Here is a 19,386-nt window from a genome sequence, read left to right as displayed (position 1 = left end):
CAGGATAAGGGTAAATAGGAGCTCACTAGGTGGAAAAGGTGGGGAAGGGCATTTCAGACAAAGGGAACAACAAGGCAGAGAAAGAGCAGGACATTCTTGGAAGAATCACGAACAATCCATCAATGGAGAACTTCTTGTTCTTATTCAAAACCATGCTACAATATTATCTCCTCTGTGAAGCCTTCCTTGACAACCCCCAACTCTCCCCAGCCCATCATTCTCACTCTCTGTGCTCCTATTGAGCACATACCTCTATCAATTCAACATTTATTGAGCTCGAAATCATGCACAGTGCTAGGAATACAGAGATAATAAGCATAATCCCTACCCAGAACATTATGGAAAAGAGAGGAGAACAATCTTGTAATTATAACAAAGAGAAAGAAGTCCCTGATATTGAATGCACAGGATACAATTAGTGCTACGAGGGTAATGCAGGGGCAAGCACTATCCTAGGTCAATGCCTACCTCATCACACCATAACTACTGGTTTACCTGTCTGGCTCCTCTGCCACATGTGAGCCCAGAGGACTGACATGTCTTATTCATATTTGTATTCCCAGTCTACAGCCCAGAAACTGGTACATAAAAGGAATCTAATAAGTATAGTCTGAATGCCATGGTTTCTAAGGTGTTACTCACTGAATAGGTATAAAACTGAGCAAATAGAATGAATGACTTGTTAAATAAATGAATAATTGCAATCTATAAAAGCAAAGCAACTTTAAAGGAATATGCTAGGTATGGGAGGAACAGTTCCCGGGGAGTCCTTGGGCCACAGAATATGCCCAGAGGAGTTAGTCCTTAATATCCTGGATAGATAACCTCCAAGAAAAGGAATGGAGACGTGTTCACTCACTCGACAAAATTCACTGGATGCCTACTATGTGCCAAGCACTGTTGAATGGTATTCACAATGAGGAACAAGACAGACAAAAATCCTTTTCATGGAGCTTACATTCTAGTGGACGAGAGAGAGAATAAAAAAAAAAAAGTATGCAAATTACGAAGTACACTAGGTGGTAAGTATTATGGAGAAAAATAAATTCAAAGGCAACTGAGTGTACAGGGGTGAGAGTTGGTGGTAAGGAAATAATGGTCGCAGAGGGCCTCTCTGAGAGGGAATGTTTGCATTAAACACTTTATGCAGATGAAAGAGTGAGCCACGTGGACACCTGAGAGAAGCGCATTCCAGGCCGAGGGAATTGCAAGCCCTGTCCTTTTCAAGGAATAGCCAGGCCAGCATAGTTTGAGCAAAGTGAATAAAGGGGAGACTTATAGGAAATTAGGTCAAAGAGAGAAAAATGATCAAGTCATTTCGGTCCATACGGACCATTATAATTAGTTGGTTTTGATGTGGTTTTTGTTGTTATTTTAACCTTTTTTACTGAAATATACCATACAAAGAGCAAGCTGTACAAATCCTGAGTCACCTTAATGAATTATAGCAAAATGAATAAACCTGTGTATCCAGACATGGATCAAGACATAGAACATTACCAGCACCCGCAATTCCCCCGTCCGCTCCCTCCTCCTCACTGCTCTTCCCTCCTCTCAAAGGTAGCCGCTATCCCGACTACTCACAACAGAGATTTGTTTTGCCTGTTTTTTAACTTTAAATAAATGGGATCATACCATTGTATCCGATTTGTATCTGGATTATTTTTTGCTCAAGATTTTGCTTGTGATATTCACTCATGTGATCCCAAGAAGGAAGAAGTGCCAAGATGACAAATAATGGCATGTCAAAGTGCTAATGGGAAAGATACAGTGCAGAGGGAGAACTGATGATGGCAGTGTTCATGTGCCTGGCATCCACATGACAATTCAGCAAAGAGAGGAAGTAGGAGCTCCGCCTGGGAGCAGAGAGTCAGGAACCCAAGAGATCCTTCCTCCCGTACTCAGGTCCTCTCCTAAGAATCAAGAGAGCTCTAGAAGGTTGGGGTCATGCTTGTGGTTATTTATTCATTGATTCACTCAAACATTTCCAGATCCTACTTTTTTGTCAGGCACAGTGCTGATGTACAAAGATAATTAAGGCATGGTCAGTTAGACAAACAAGTAAACAGGACTACAAAACGGTGTGATAAGTACTAAGTATTTGGCAAAGGAAGCATCTTCTTTGAGAATCCTTGTGACCTTTTCACCTTTTTTGCTCAAACGTTAATGTCTCTGAGATAGTCTCACGAGACTATGGCCGTCACATGTTCCATTCAAATTATACTGGTTACATTTATATTTGTCAGTTTTATCTCAACTACTAGACTATAATCTTTTTGAGAACTGAAAAGATATCTTTTGGTATTATGAAAAGAGCACAAAGTAGTTAGAGTCAAAGTTGTTGGGTTTGGGGGCCAGCCTGGTGGCACAGTGGTTAATTGTGCAGGTTCCGCTTCTCGGCGGCCTGGGGTTCACTGGTTCAGATCCCGGGTGCAGACATGGCACCGCTTGGCACGCCATGCTGTGGTAGGCATCCAACATAGAAAGTAGAGGAAAATAGCCACAGATGTTAGCTCAAGGCCAGGCTTCCTCAGCAAAAAAGAGGAGGACTGGCAGTAGTTAGCTCAGGGCTAATCTTCCTCAAAAAATTTAAAAAATAAAAAGTTGTTAGGTTTGAATCCTGACTCTTGTTCTTTAGCTGTGTAACCCTGGGAAAATTAGTTAACCTCTCTGTGCCTCAGTTCCTTTATCTATAAATAGAAAAAATAATCTCCATCTTACTTACCTCACAGAATTGTTGTCAGCATCAAATAAAGTAATGTGTAAGAAGAACTGTAAATTCCTATTGTTAGTCCTCTAACTATCACAAGCCTACCATGTTGGACATGCAGTAGGAAATAGTAAATGTTGGGCTTTACTTATACTTGTGGTTTCTGGAGTCCGTGCCAGGGAGTTGATATATTTCCCTGTCCCCCTCCACCTCACGCCCAGAGAACTCAGAGTCTGGGGTCTGATAGTGTGGCCATGACCCAGGAGTGACCAGCCAGTCTGGGAGGATGGACTGAGCCAACTGCCCACTAACCAGGAGTGCCAGACAATTTGGGGGGGATGCAGCCTTTGTAACTGCCCGTCTTAACCCTTTGTCTAACCCTATTCTCTTGATCAAATCTCTGGGCTTCAGTATCAGCGAGCTCAAACAGACTGGCGGAGTTCGAGGGAAAGGGCGTGGGGAGCCCCGGGGGAGGGCAGGGGCACTTATAGCAGTTTCCCTTCTGTGTTTACAGGGAACACAGTTTCACAGACCAGCTCAGCCCCGCTGATGGTGGATGGGTTTCTGGGGGAGTCGGTAACTCTTCCCCTGAAGCTTCCTGCAGGAGAGAAGATCTATTCCATCACCTGGCTTCACAACGGAACATCTATCGTCTTCATAGACCCAAATGACGCACGAATCCTGGTGACTGCTCGCAAACGGAAAGATGCACTGAACGTCACCCAGTCCTACTCCTTGCAGCTCAGCAACCTGACGATGGCAGACACAGGATTTTACAAAGCCCAGATAGGCACAGAGAACTCTTCAGTGTTTTCCAGTTACACTCTGAGGATCTTCAGTGAGTCAGACCATGGGGTTTAATCACGGATGGACTAAAAAATTTTATAGTTCAAATCTATGTGACTGCAAGTGTGCACTATAGCCTAGTGGTAAAGAGTACAGCATTTGGGGGCCGGCCTGGTGGCACAGTGGTTAAGTGCACACGTTCTGCTTCTTGGCGGCCCCGGGGTTCGCCAGCCCGGATCCCGCGTGCAGACATGGCACCGCTTGGCACTTCATGCTGTAGTAGGCGTCCAACATATAAAGTAAAGGAAGTAAGGCACGCATGTTAGCTCAGGGTCAGGCTTCCTCAGCAAAAAAAGAGGAGGAATGGCAGTAGTTAGCTCAGGGCTAATCTTCCTCAAAAAAAAAAAAAAAAAAGAGTACAGTATTGGGAGTCAAACCAAGGTCCAGCGTGGTAAAGCACCTTGATGGCATTGAATAGCCAGTTAGTGACAAAGCTGAGAATAAAATCTAAGTCTTGTGATTTCCAGCCCAGAATCACCCCTGTTCCCCTCAAACAATAAACTGGTCCCTTTCAACCAGAAAGTTAGCAGAAGTAATGGAAATGAAACATCTATGATTCTGTTACCATGTGCATTACACGTATTTGTCATGTAATCCCCAAAAAAGCTCAATGAAGTAGGTAATATCCTTACCCCTGAGACATAGCATCAGTCACATCAATCTGCCTCCAGTCATAGCGATAGTAAGTGGCAGAGCTTCCCACGTAACTACTTGGCATGATATCTGCCTTTACACAAAGGCTAGGAGGACCTGATGGAGTGGTCAGTGTACAGAACAATGGTCAACCTAGAAAGTGCTCTATAAGGACGAACTAATCAAGAGAAATGTCTTTTCTATCAAAGTTATTTAATTTCTAACAATATTATCCCCAGATGGCTCATGTTCTCAACATAAAATTATGGAAACTAGAATGAGACAGCTTATGAACCAATATTAGAAAAAACAATCCTTCTAGCAATCAGTGACGTTCAGAGATACCATGAACGGCCTTAAGAGAATCACTTAGCAGGAATGTTGTACAAGAGATTCTAGCATTAAATTGGCAACTTTAAAGGCCCCTGAGATTCTACAGTTCTTTTCTACTAGAGAGCTTGTAGTGTCTAAAATTCACCCAGAATCCTTTGAGTTAAAACATAGTATCCAAAAAAGCACTATTGAAATAAAATGTCATCACAAATAGGTTACACGCTAACCTTTAGTATCCCCTGAATATTTGGCAGACTTACATGTTAGATGAGTCAAACTCGTGTCCCTGCAAGAATAAGACAGAGAACAGGTAAAAGTGATGGGAAAGAGAGGATGTCTGGAAAAGTTCTGAACAGGGATTCCAACCAAAGGGGCCAAATCACCCTGGGGCAGTGTATTCGTTTCCTGAGGCTGCCAAAACAAACACCACAAAGGTGGTAGCTTAAAACAACAAAAATTTTCTTCTCTCATAGTTCTGGAGGCCAGATGTCCAAAATTAAGGTGTGGGCAAGGCTGCCCTCCCTCTGGAGGCCCTACAGAACTGTCTCTTCTTTGACTCTTCCAGTTTCTGGTTGCTGCGGGCATTCCTTGGGGTTCCTTGGCCCGGGGCTGTATCACTCCAATCACTGCCTCTGTGGTCACATTGTCTCCTCCGCCTCTCTGTGTTTTTTCCTCTTCTGTCTATCTCAAATATCTCTCTGCTTTTCTCTTACAAGGACAGTTGTCATTGGGTTTAGGGCCCAATTAGATAATCCAAGATCATCTCCTCAACTAACTTAATTACATCTGCAAAGACCCTTTTTGCAAATAAGATTCTGGGAATTAAGACATGGAAGTATCTTTTTGGAGGTCATCATTCAATCCAGTACAGGCAGAATCACCCTGGGTGACCAATGATCATCAAGGCAGTGCTAGGACCCTGGGGAGAAGAGAGACACATCCATTGGAAAGTCTGAGAACAGACCCCACACCAGGCTCCATCACACTTGTTGAGACAATTTTCTTCTGCCACTATTCAGAAGACAAGGTATGACTTCTTCTGCAACAACCACACACTTAAGGCTCAGTGCCAATCGTTTCTCAGGATCTTTTGGAGCACCTCTCCTTCAAAGGCACATACACAAAGAGATGTGCAAAGAGATTGTAAAACACCAACATGTTTTACCATAGTGTAAAGGAATTTCAAGGTACGAAGGTTTTTTAAAACATTGACCAGTTACTCTGTATGTACCAGGCTAGAGATGGCAAAGATTTGATCTTATGAGACAACATTAATTAATTTGGAGTAACTGCCTAGAGTTCAGTGTTAAGAAAGATGTTGAGGCTTAAGTTTACTCATTGGTCAATATTTGTTAACCATTGACAATGTACAAGACACTGTTCTAGGTGCTTGCAATATAGCAGTGAGCAAAACAGACAAACATCCCTGCCCTCGTGGAGCTGACATTCTGGGTGGGAAATAGGGAGAGGTAATAAACAATACACACAATGTATAGACAAATGACACAGTATGGAAGAAATCCATGAGCTCTATGGAAAAAAAAGCAATTCGAACAGCACAAGGAGTATCACGGGGGACAGGGAGCAGTGGTCAATTTTAAATAGAGTGGTCATAGTAGGCCTCATTGAAAAGATGCCATTTGAGCCAAGACCAGTTGGAGGTGAGGGAGTGAGCCGTGCAGATATCTGGGTGAAGAGCCATCCAACACTGGCAGTCCCCTGTGACTAGCATGCTCAAGGGACATCAAGGAGTTCAAACATCAAGAAGCAGAGTGAGGGGGACAGTGATAGGAAATGAGATCAGTAGAGATATAGGGGACCACTTCATGCAAGGCTCTGAGAACCATCAAAGACTTTGGCTTCTACTCTCAACGAGATTGAGAACCATTGGAGGGTTTTGCAGAGAAATAATATGCTTTTTTTTTCAAAGATTGGCACCTGAGCTAACATCTGTTGCCAATCTCCTTTCTTCTTCTCCTTCTCCTCCTGCTCCTCCTGCTCCCCAACGACGAGCACACAGTTGTATATTCTAGCTGTCGGTCCTTCTGTTGTGCTCTGTGGGACTCCACCTCAGCATGACCTGATGAGCTGTGCCATGTTTGTGCCCAGGATCCTAACCAGCAAAACCCTGGGCCACCGAAGCAGAGCATGGGAGCTTAACCACTTGGACGGGCCAGACCCCAGTAATATGATTTGACTTACTTGTTTAAAGGATCCCATCGGCTGCTCTGTTGAGAATAGACTGTAAGGCACAAGGGTGTAAGCCAATGTACCAATTAAGAGGCCATTGCGACAATCTGAGCAAGAGATGATGCTGGCTTGCACCAAAGTGGTAGCAGTGCAGGCAGTGAGAAGTGGTTGGATTCTGGATATATTTGTTTTTTTAAGATTTTATTTTTTTCCTTTTTCTCCCCAAAGCCCCCCCAGTACATAGTTGTGTATTCTTCGTTGTGGGTCCTTCTAGTTGTGGCCTGTGGGACGCTGCCTCAGCGTGGTTTGATGAGCAGTGCCATGTCCGCACCCAGGATTCGAACCCATGAAACACTGGGCCACCTGCAGCAGAGCGCATGAACTTAACCACTCGGCCACGGGGCCAGCCCCTCTGGATATATTTTTAAAGTAAAACCACAGGGATTTCCTGATGTGGTGATATGAGATGAAGAAATAAGTCGACAACTCCAGGGCTTTTGGCCTGAGCAACTGGAAGGATGCAGTTGTTATCAATTAAGGTGGAGAGGGCTGCAGACTAAGCAGGTTTTGGAGAGGAAAACAGGAGTCTTTTTGAACATTTTGAGTTTTTGAGACACATTGTATCCAAGTGGGAATGTCAAGTAGCCAGTTATATATTCATTAAGTGGAAAAAGGTAACAAGATAGATTTTTCAGGTCAGTCATGGACATAGGTTGAGGGAGATGTGACATTCTTGCCAAATATTTGCCACTGCTATGTTAGGCACTGTCTCATTTGATCCTCATAATTACCTAAGAAGTGAGTTTTAATGCCCAATTTTACAGATGAGGAAACTGAGGCTTGGAGAGATTAAAAATTTATCCATGATCATGGAGCCAGTAAATGACACAGCTATGATGCTAACCTAGTCTTCCTAACTCCAAATCCAACACTCTTGCCATTAGGTGAAAGCTCTGTTCTAGCAAGATATATTCCACCACTCCTACTCAGTTAACTAAGCTTAAAGCATTACTCAGTCTCTTCTAATCAGACAGTTGGAGTCATTCCATTCTTTATCGGGTCATCTTTACTTCAACCCTGAGGCCAAGTCTAGGTCAGCAGCCTTCTCTGTACTGCTTCATGTCCCATGTATTCACTGCTACTGACATCTTACTAGGCGATATTTTCTGGTCTCTGCTCTAAGAAACTTCTGCATCACATGTCTTCTCAAATGTCTGAATATATTGCACTTCTTTGCTCCACAGAATTGCTTGCTCTCAGTTTCTTCACTTCTTCTTTCACTAATACTTTGGTTCTCAAATTTTCCCTTTCTGAGTAGCTGACATTCTGCATTACGGTTTCTTTGTCATCACTGGAGCCAGTGTCAGATACACTGAGGACCAGGATTCCCACAGATTTTTGGGAAGTGTGGTTTCCCAAGGAAGTTCAGCATCCATCTTCCACCCCAGCTAGGGAATTCTGATGATGGAGGAAACAGGGCTCTTCTACCTAGTCTTTTGGTTTCTGACCTGGCTAAGGTAGGGCTGGCCCTCAGCTTAGTCTCCAAATTGTCTTTACACAAGGGACAGTGAACAAGGGCTAGAAAAGAACCCAGGAAAAAACAGGGGCCAGAAAAGTAAAGTGGCCAGCCCAAAAATACACAACTAGTTGGTGGCAACCCCAGTCCTTCACTTCCCTACTACTTCTCCTCTAGCTACTCTGTCTCATACTGATGTCCCTCATCAATTGATCACCCCAGATACTGGTCTCATCAAATAGGCAATACAAGCAGAGTTATTTACAGAGTATACAAACCATAACATGCGGCAGAATGTTAGGTGGAATACAGAAACACTGAGGTGGATGTTTTTCACAGAGGGCTGGGCCAAGCCATTTGTCCTCAATCCTGCACTTTTGTTTGCACACAGGACGACTGAGGAACTTACAAGTTGCCAATCATTCTCAACTGTCTGTGAATGGGACTTGTGAGATCCACCTGACCTGTACTGCGGAGAATCCAAATGACAACATCTTACTCAAGTGGCAGATCTCAGGAAACACATCTCTAAATGAAGCCAACATCACTATCTCCTGGGACCCCAAGACTTCCAATGAAGAGACCTACACCTGCATAGCTCAGAATCCTATCAGCAATTTATCCTTCTCTGTCTCTGCCCAGAGTCTATGCAAAGGTAACAGTCTGTCTCAGGTCTCTCTGAAAGCCTTGAGCAGCTGTGGGTTGTGGCATGTCCCTCACGCCCTACGTGATTCCCAAAACAGCAGCCCAGTGGGAGGAAGCCAAAGGATACTGGAAGAGAACAGACAACTTCTGGAGCTCTGTGCCTCTCACTACCCCCAGAGGTCTCTTCTTCCTCCCTCCTCCACCCCCAACTCCTCTTCCAGCCGACTCAGGGGCCAAGAGTAAAAGTCCTTGGGAAGGCAGGGTTGCTTCCTCCCCCTGACTATACCAGGCTCCACCCTGCCCTATCTGATACATGGGGCTCCCACTCACAGAAAGCCTGCCCAGAGCCCCAGAGCCTCTGGGTATGGATGAACCCACTCAACCCCTGAAAGTGGCCTAGGAGAGGCTCAGTAGAGGCTCTGAGAAAAATACTCTGGGCCTCGTTCAATGTGTCTCAAGTGCGACTTTTTTTTTCAGGTGTTTTTAATCAGAAAAATCAACCTCTGGATATCAAATGGATTATAACTATAATTATAATTGGAGTTCTTCTGGCATGCATATTCATCTATGTTTGGGGGAAAAAAACAGGCAGGTTTCCTTTCTTCCTACTTGTCTCTTCTCCAAGGTTCCAGAAACTTAGAGTCTGGGGCCTCCCTTTACCTGTTGTGGAAGAGGGAGGGTGCAAACTCTGGCTCAACTAGTCCACTGGGACCCCTGGGGTGTGACCACACACCTGCTAATCTCCTGGGGAAAGTGTCCTACTGGGAAATGAATGAGCCAGCCTTATGGCCTGCCTGTCCTTCCCTTTTGGGTCCCCTCCCACCACATCTTCTAGAGAGACACCTTATGGGGATAGGGTGTAGAAGACCTCTCTCACTACAGTCACAAGTTTCAATTTCCCTGATTTTATTTTTCAGGTTCCTTTTGTTCCTGTACTCAGCAAGGCCAGAGTCCTGGTGAGCTTCCAGACTCTTAACTTCCAATCATAAAACAGATGGCAAAGCTGAATGGAAGAGGAAGGGGGCAGGTCAGAGGGTTGGATAAAGAGAGAGGAGGGAGTCAGAATGTCATTACTCAGATGGACCAGATGGTGCAAGAGGAGATGACTGGTAACTATGCAAGTTTGTCGCCTGTGGGACTACAGGGTCCCTTACAAGCATGTGAACCGGTCACTCACACAATTTCTTGGAGTAGGATTAGGGTCGTTCTCCACCCTACTGAGGGGAAGCTAAGGGCCAGTGAAAGGGCTCATGGCCTGCCCACTGTCACCCAGCAAGTCCAGGGCAGAGACAGGAGTAGAGCACCAAAGGCCCTGACCCCGTGACTCTCTCCAGCCAGGGTTTGGTCACTGAGTAGACAGAGTCAAAAGAAAAAATGTGATAATATAGAGACAGGAACACAGGCTCTAGACTCAGATTGGCATTGAGTCTCATTTCATGGGTGGGAGATATATGACATCATGTGTAGAGGACAGGGTGTGAGGTTTGGAGTCAGAAGGCATGCATTCAAGTTTTTGTTTGGTCATTTCCTGTTTGACTTTGTGCCAAGTCAACTGAACTTTCTGAGCCTCCAGTTCCTCATCTCTAATATAATCAAATCCACCTTAAGGACCTCTGAAAAGTTTAATTAAATGATATATGTGCAATAACAGGCTCCTTTATGCTCACCATTGTGGTCCTTTGGCTCTTGTGTAGGCAGTACTATTTGGGCCAGGAGCTTGCTGGCCCACATGTGTATCTGGAAGGAGCCTCTGAAGCTTTAGGGCACCTCAAGACCATGTTCCCCCAAGAGATGAGGTCAGAAATAGATCACATGATTGAGAAGGTTCTGGTTCAACCCAGAAATCCAAAGACTCTCAAAAATGAACGAAACCTAAGGAAGGGTAATGCCTCAAACAACTGCTTCTTTGGGACCAGAAAGTGTCCTGAAGTAGGCGAGGTCCTGGGGAGCAGACCCAGAGGCCTTCTGCCACTGACTGTGCCTTCCTGTATCGACAGCTGAGACCAGAAGGAACTTAGACTATGATTCAGTCTCTCCGGGGCACACTGTGTATGCTCAGGTCGCCACTCATCCAACCAGGGTGAGTCCTTTCAGCTTTATACTTTATCGTTGTTATTATTTTTACAGTCATTATTCAGAAACTTGTCACCACAATCTTCTGACTAATCTAAACGACATACACCATTGAGGAGAGGTGACAGCAGCGACGAGAGCTGCAAAGTTTTGTGCAGAAACTTTCTAGCCCCTCCTGCTCTCAGCCCAGTGGAATGTTTCCTCAGACCCTGCTTTACGCTGTTCTCTAACTGCTTAACGCAGCAGTAAGTCTTGTCCCTTCAGTTGAGTTACAAGCTGCCTGAAGGTGAAATTTACGTCTTCCTCTCTCTTCCCCTATGTCTTAACCTGATGCTACTTGCTGAATGGATCAGAGTTCAACTAAGCTTGAGATTTTCCAAAAGGGACAATTCTGTAGCAGGGGGCTTCTCAACCTAGTTGTAGAGGAAATAGAGGAGCTCAGATGCAGTCTTTAAAGTGGGGAAGAGGGGCAAGAATTTGCAACCCCTCTGCAGTAGAGGACGCTAAAGGCATGAACAGCCCTCAGTCTTCCCCTCCCCTCTAGCAACATAACAGGATGGCCTTGGTCAGGCACCAGAAACTCCCCTGCCATGCATCAGCAATCCCCCACCACCCCAAAATAAAGCACCTGCAGGTCGGCACATTTCTAAATAGCACCATACATCCTGGGAGGCCAGTCTTCTGAAAAACAAGCCAAGAGAACTTGGCATTCCCCCAACTGATGGAAAGCAATGGTCTAGCTAGAAATCTTGAATTTCCCCAAGTTAAGCTCCCTTCACACAGCCCCTCACAGATATTTGCAAAGCAGGCTCCTCAAAGGGAGGGGACAAGAGAGGGTTCTCTCACTTATTCAGATATTTCTATTGCCTCCTGAAGATAACACGAATCACTCTTAACAAACCAACAAACCAATCTCCAGCAAATTTGTTAACTCTTTCTTTAGCAAAAAGTTATACTTTGGAGAGTTTCAGAGGTCTTAATCACACCCTAAATGTTATTTAATTAATTTTAAATGTCAAAACCCATATGGATGAGTGACTTCTTCTGTTATTGCTTACTTTGTATTCAAGCAGAGCCACTCTTAAGACGTGGTGTCCGTCCTACTCTACCAGTTCCCCACACTGGAGGAGAACCCAGTGAAATGATGAGCAGGCAGTTAGAATCACGGGACAAAATGGAGCAGGCAATACCTCCAGTTATAGCTAGTAAAGATCTGAGACAAAAGATATAATACAAAAACCATCTAGAATGTGTTAGTTCTTAAAAATGAAGGGAGGAGAGTACAGTTGGATGCAAAACAAGAATGCTTCAGGGGCTGGCCCCGTGGCCGAGTGGTTAAGTTCGCGCGCTCCGCTGCAGGCGGCCCAGTGTTTCGTGGGTTCGAATCCTGGGCACGGACATGACACTGCTCATCAAACCATGCTGAGGCAGCGTTCCACATGCCACAACTAGAAGGACCCACAACGAAGAACATACAACTATGTACTGGGGGGCTTTGGGGAGGAAAAAGGAAACAAATAAAATCTTTAAAAAAAAAAAAAGAATGCTTCATTTCCTTCATACCACCTGCCAACAAGGTCATCCTGTCTTTCTCTGGTTCTTGAGCCCACTGGTTTGCGGGCATGTTGTGCTTCTCTTTGGGACTCAGGAAATGCCACTAAACCTTCACAGGTTTGAGAGCTGGTGGTGTTTTGTCTCCAGCTCCTCTTGCTAAACCCTCCCTAGCCTTCCTCCTGGAGAACTTTGACATCATTCCTCTTTTGTCACACTACCTTTCCTGAGAATATAAATAGGCATGAGTATCTCTTTGTCTGTGTGAGCCAAATGCACATGATTATTTTTTACAGGAAAGAAACATCCCAACGCCTGCGGAAAACAGTGAGTCCACCACAGTTTACTCCACAGTTCAACAGCACAACGAGGTAAGCTCACAATTACCCCATGTTCTTACATTCTTACCTCTCTCCTCAGACCTACGACTTAGCAAATAAAATGCATAAGACATGATTTTACAGATGCACGAATACCAGCAAGATACAGAAAGTCTCAGGACATCATCAAAACATGTCTAAGAAGTTATCTTGTGTTAGGATCACCACGCATAACTGAGTTTTCAGCCTACTTGTTTTTTAATTTAACCCTGCCTTATGCTATCAATATTCCTATCTGCCTGTTAGTACTCTCCAGACCTCCTCTGTAGCCATGAGGGGTGGCCTGAGGCTCTGGTCCATATTAACCTACTTCATTTTCCTCTTTTTCCCATTAGCGTAAAACTATTTCTTCCAGATCAGCTGCCCTTGACGATGTCATCTAAGTTGCGGAAAGGTCTCAAAGGAATTCAGGGATGACATGTCTTCTCCTGATCCTATGGGAGAGAATACAGCTTCACTTCTGCCTGGCAGCAGAATCTGAATATCTAGGATTATCATTTCCAGTCATTCAGATTTGAAACTCCTTACCCAAGTCAAACAGCTAAGGAATAACATCATTTCCATCATGTGGTCCAAATAACATTTTCTGATCTGCTCCAGGCTAAAACATGCTTCAAATAACATGGCTGGATATTGACTTTCTCTTTGGTAACTAAGAAAATGGAGTTATGATTGACAGAAAGCTTATAATCCAGAAGACAACCACTTTTCTCCTTTTAGAAAGCAGCAGGATTGTGACTCATCGGGAGAGTACAGTGTGTTGGTTACGTGTATGGTCTCTGGAGTAGGATGGGCCCGTGCCTAATTCTTTTACAGCATTTACTAGACACACCTCCTGGGACCTACCTAACCTCTTGGAGCTTTGGTCTCCTAGCCTGAAAAAGGAGTACGGTAATACATCAGCCATGTGATGTGAATCAGGAACTCATATGACCCCTGACATCAGCTTCCCTATCGCCAGGCCCTTTGGATTCAATCTCCAAATAAATATCTTTGACCTATCCACTTCTCTCCAGATCTTCAACCACCATCCTATATCCAGCCATGATCATCTCTGACCTGGAGTACCACAACAAACTCTGAACAACTCTCTCCAACTGTTGCTCGTGTTTCCTTCCAATCCATTCTCCACAAGACAAGACAATATTACAACAGTAATATTTTTAATATAAATCAGATCCTTCGCTTGTCTGCTTAAAACACTGCAAGACTTCCCAGTGCACTCAGAATGAAACTGAGTCCCCCTGGCCCTGGATGGTCTGACCCATCTCAAGCCTCAGCTCATCACTCTCCCCGCACTATCTCTATTTAGCCTCCCTGAGCTTCTTTCAGCTCCTCTGTTAGAGGAAAGAGTTCTCTATGTCACAGTTTTTACATCTGCCTCAAGGCCTTTCCTCTGCCTGCCTGGTTCCTCCTTTTCTTTAGGTCTCAGCTTACATATGTCACCTTCAAAGACAGACCTTCTCAGACCATTCCATCTAAAATGGATCCCCTTATTATTCTTTCACAACCTCCATGTCATTTGTCATTAAATATTTATTTTTATTTTTTTAATTCTGTTTATCCTACTATACCATAAGATCTCCAGGAGCAGGAACCATGATAATTTTGTTTATCACTGTATCCCTAGCACCTGGCACAATATATGAAAGTTCAATAAATATTTTTTAATAAATAAATTAATATGTAATGCAGTTTTGTAGAATCAAATAAGACAATGTACGTGAAGCCCTTAGCATAGTGCTCAGCGCATAAAAGGAATCAATAAACGTCAACTCCCGTTGTTATTATTATTATTACTAAATTACATTCTCCTGGGAGCTAGCTCCGTGGCCAAGTGCTTAAAGTTCCACACGTTCTGCTTCCACAGCCCAGGGTACGCTAGTTCAGATCCCAGGAGCAGACATACTCCACTCATCAGCCACGCTGTGGAGGCATCCCACGTACAAAGCAGGGGAAAACTGACACAGCAGTTAGCTCAGGGTAATCTTCCTCAAACAAACAAACAAAAAACCAGAGAGAAGAGGATTGGCAATGGATGTTAGCTCAGGGTGAATCTTGTTCACACACAAAAAAAATTACATTCTCTTGAACTGACAGAATCTTCTCACAAACCTTCAGCACAAAAAGAAAGGAGAAATGATACGTTGTCTGTGCCCGACCTCCACTTCATTTCCTACCTTTTCTCAGCTCAAATTTTTGAATTCATTCTTTTACCCTATATGAGAAATAATGCTCCTCTTCCCCTAGGAAGCATTCCCTGATTTTTTGTGGGTTTGAGATATTTTTTTAAATTTTTCTTAAAAAGCAGTTTATTGAGGTATGATTGACAAACAAAAAGCTGTACATATTTAATGCATACAACTTGATGAATTTGGAGATAAGTGCACATTCATGAACCCATGACCACAATGAACACCACAAACATATCCATCACCTCCAAAAGTTTCCTTCACCCTCTTTATTTTTTTAATTTTTAATTTTTTTGTGATAAGAACATTTACCATAAGATCTACCACCTTAGTAGATTTTTAAGCACACAATACAATATAGTTAACTATAGGCACTATGCAGTACAGTAGATCCATGGGACTTAATCCCCTTGCATAACTGAATTTTAGACCCTTTGAGCAACACCTTCCCTACTTCCCCTCCCCCCATCCCCTGGTAACCACCATTGACTCTCTGCTTCTATAAGTTTAACCATTTTAGATTCCTCATATAAGCAGGATCGTATAGGATTTGTTCCTTTGTGTCTGACTTATTTCAATTAGCATAATATCCTCCAGGTTCATCCAAGAATTTTATTTCCTTTAGATATATACTCAGAAGTGGGATTGCTGGATCACGTGTTAGTTCTATTTTTAACTTTTTGAGAAAGCTCCGTAGCGATTTCCACAGTGGCTGCACCAATGTACATTCACACCAAGGGTTCCCTTTTCTCCACATCCTCACCAACACTTATCCTTTAATTTTTTTATAATAGCCATCCTAACAAGTGTGAGATAATATCTTATTGTAGTTTTGATTTGCATTTCCCTGACGATTAGTGATGTTGAGTACCTTTTCATATACTTGTTGGCCATTTATATGCCTTCTTTGAATAAACATCTCTTCAGGTCCTTAGCCCAACTTTTAATTGGGTTATTTGGTTTTTAGCTATTGAATGGCCCTGAATGGCCAAAAAATCTTAAAAAGAACCAAGTTGGAAGACTCACACTTCCTGACTTCAAAACTTACTACAAAGCTGCAGTAATCAAATCCGTATGGTACAAAGATAAGATAAGACATAGAGACCAATAGAATAGAATAGAGAGTCCAGGATAAATCCTAAATTAATAAGAAACCATTATTTTGTTTCTTATATATTTTGGATATTAATCCTTTATCAGATATATGGTCTGCAAATGTTTTCTCCCATTCTGTAGGTCATCTTTTCATTTTATTGATTGTCTTCTTTGCTGTGCAGAAACTTTTTAGTTTGATGTAAACCCTTTGTCTATTTTTGCTTTCATTGCCTGTGCTTTTGGTATCAAATCCAAGAAATCATTACCAAAACCAATGTCAAGAAGTTTTTCTCTTATATTTTCTTCTAGAAGTTTCAGAGTTTTAAGTTTTATGTTTAAGTCTTTAGTCTATTTTGAGTTGATTTTCTGTGTAGAGTATATGATGAGGGTCCTATTTCATTCTTTTGCATATGGATATATAGTTTTCCCAATACCATACATTGAAGAGACTATCCTTTCCCCATTGTGTATTCTTGGCACCTTGTCAAAGATCATTTTACCATACAGTTTAGGGTTTATTTCTGGGCTCTCTAGTCTATTCTATTGCTCTCTATGTCTATCTTATGCCAGTACCATACTGTTTTGATTACTGAAGCCTTGTAGTAAGTTTTGAAGTCAGGAAGTGTGAGTCCTCCAACTTGGTTCTTTTTAAGATTGTTTTGACCATTCAGGGTCCCTTGAGGCTCCATATGAATTTTATGAAGAATTTTTTCTGTGTCTGCAAAAACATTGTTGGAATTTAATAAGGATTGCATTGAATCTGTAGATCGTTTTGGGTAGTATGGCCATTTTAACAATGGCAATTCTTCCAATTCATGTCAATGGTATGTCTTTTCATTAATTTGTGTCTTCTTTAATTTCTTTTTGCAATGTTTTACAGTTTCCAGTGTACAAGTCTTTCACCTCCTTGGTTAAATTTATTCCTAAGTATTATATTCTTTTTAACACTATTGTAAATTGAATTGTTATCTTGATTTCCTTTTTGGATAGTTTGCTGTTAATGCATAGAAATACAACTGATTTTTGTATGTTAATTTTGCATCCTGCAACTTTACTGAATTTGTTTATTAGTTATAACAGTTTTCTGGTGGGTCTTCAGGGATTTCTACATATAAGATCATGTCATCTGCAAACAGAGATAATTTTACTTCATCCATTCCAATTTCAATGCCTTTTATTTATTTTTCTTGTCTAATTACTCTGGCTATGACTTCCAATATTACGTTGAAAAAAGTGTCAAGAGAAGGCATCTTTGTCTTGTTCCTGACTGTAGAGGAAAAGCTTTCAGGTTTTCACCATTGACTATGATGTTCACTGTGAGGTTTTCGTACATGGCCTTTATTGTGTTGAAGTAAGTTCCTTCTATACGTAATTTGTTGAGGGCTTTGATCAGGAAAGACTGCTGAATTTTGTCAAATGCTTTTTCTGCATCTATTGAAATGATCATGTGATTTTTATCCTTCATTTGGTTAATACGGTGTATCCTGTTGATTGATTTTTATGTGTTGAACCATCCTTGCATTCAGGGATAAATTCCACTCGGTCACAATGTATGATCCTTGTAATGTACTGTTGGATTTGGTCTGCTAACATCTTGTTGAGGATTTTTGCATCTATAGTTTTCTTTCCTTTTGGTGTTTTTGCCTGGCTTTGGTATCAGGGTGATGCTGGTCTCATAAAAATGAGTTCTGAAATATCTCCTCCTCTTACATTTTTTGGAAGAGTTTAATAAAGATTTCTATAATTCTTCTTTAAATGTTTGGTAGAATTCACCTATGAAGCCATCTGGTCCTAGGTTTTTCTTTGTTGAGAGGTGTTTTATTACTGATTCAATCTCCTTATTCATTATTGGTCTGTTCAAGCTTCCTATTTCTTCTGATTCAATCTTGGTATGTTGTATGTTTCCAGGAATTTATCCATTTCTTCTAGGTTGCCCAATTTGTTGGCATATAATTTTTCATAATAGTCTTTTATGATCTTATTGTTGTGGCATCAGTTGTGATGTCTCTGCTTTAACTTCTGATTTTATTTGAGTCATCTTTTTTTTCTTAGTCTAGCTCAGCATTTGTTGATTTTATCTTTTAAAAAAACAAACTCTTGGTTTTCTTGAGTTTTTCTATTTTCTATTTCATTTACTTCTGCTTTAATCTTTATTATTTCCTTCCTTCTGCTAATTTGGTGCTTAGTTTGTTCTTCTTTTTCTCGTTCCTTCAGTTGTAAAGTTAGGATTTTTATTTGAGATTTTTCTTTTTTTAATGTCAGCATTTATGGCTATAAAATTCCTTCCTAGTACTGCTTTTGCTGCATCCTGTAAGCTTTGGTATGTTATGTTTTTATTTTCATTTATCTTGAGATATTTTTTAATTTCCCTTTTGATTTCTCCTTTGACCCAATAAGTGTTCAAGTATGTGTGGTTTAATTTACTTATATTTGTAAATTTTCCCATATTCCTTATGCTATTGATTTCTAGTTTCATTCCATTGTGGTCAGAAAAAGATATTTGGAATGAAGGCAATCTTCTTAAATTTGTTAAGACTTGTTTTGTGACCTAACATTTGATCTATCCTGGAGAATGTTCTATGTGCACTTGAGGAGAATGTGTATTCTGCTGCTGTTGGGTAAAATGTTCTATGTCTGTTAGGTCCATTTGGTTATAGCGTTTTTCATGTCTACTCTTTCCTTACTGATTTTCAGTCAGAATATTCTATCCATTATTGAAAGAGTGCTTTCAATTTATATAATAACTTTCATCATTTTACATAACTTTCTTTGTCTCCTGTAACCTTTGACTTGAAGTCTGTTTTGTCTGATATAAGTAAAACAATCCCTGCTCTCTTTTGCTTACCATTTGGATGGAATATCTTTTTCCACCCCTTCTCTTTCAACCTATGCATGTCCTTAAATCTAAAATGAGTCTCTTGTAGAAGGCATACAGTTGGATCTTATTATTTTATTTATTCTGGGACTCTAAGTCTTTTGATAGGCGAGTTTAATCCATTTATATTTAAAGTAATTTTTTTAAGATTTTATTTTTCCTTTTTCTCCCCAAAGCCCCCCAGTACATAGTTGCATATTTTTAGTTGTGGGTCCTTCTAGTTGTGACATGTGGGATGCCGCCTCAGCATGGCTTGATGAGTGGTGCCATGTCCATGCCCAGGATTCAAACTGGCAAACCCTGGGCCACCGAAGCAGAGCACGCGAAGTTAACCACTAGGCCACAGG

At 41.9% G+C, this 19,386-nt stretch overlaps 1 protein-coding gene across 4 annotated transcripts in view; it reads left to right on the top strand.

Moving 5' to 3' along the window:
- Positions 1-19,386, top strand: part of SLAMF6 (SLAM family member 6) — a 70,756-nt gene that overhangs the window by 15,180 nt on the left and 36,190 nt on the right. For 2 of the 4 annotated variants that reach the window (XM_014848360.3, XM_044758252.2), the window contains exons 2-7: positions 3,225-3,548; positions 8,620-8,883; positions 9,351-9,461; positions 9,791-9,829; positions 10,871-10,953; positions 12,794-12,868. In XM_014848360.3, coding sequence (XP_014703846.1) covers positions 3,225-3,548; positions 8,620-8,883; positions 9,351-9,461; positions 9,791-9,829; positions 10,871-10,953; positions 12,794-12,868 — 896 coding nt within the window. Of the gene's footprint in view, positions 1-3,224; positions 3,549-8,619; positions 8,884-9,350; positions 9,462-9,790; positions 9,830-10,870; positions 10,954-12,793; positions 12,869-13,212; positions 14,948-19,386 lie in introns of those variants that run through there. The other 2 variants (XM_014848358.3, XM_044758254.2) reach the window with 2 other exon arrangements.

Source organism: Equus asinus, chromosome 25 (assembly GCF_041296235.1).
Source record: "Equus asinus isolate D_3611 breed Donkey chromosome 25, EquAss-T2T_v2, whole genome shotgun sequence".
NCBI lineage: Eukaryota > Metazoa > Chordata > Mammalia > Perissodactyla > Equidae > Equus > Equus asinus.
The sequence above is the reverse complement of the archived record's forward strand: the minus strand, read 5'-3'. Positions and strand labels throughout refer to the sequence as shown.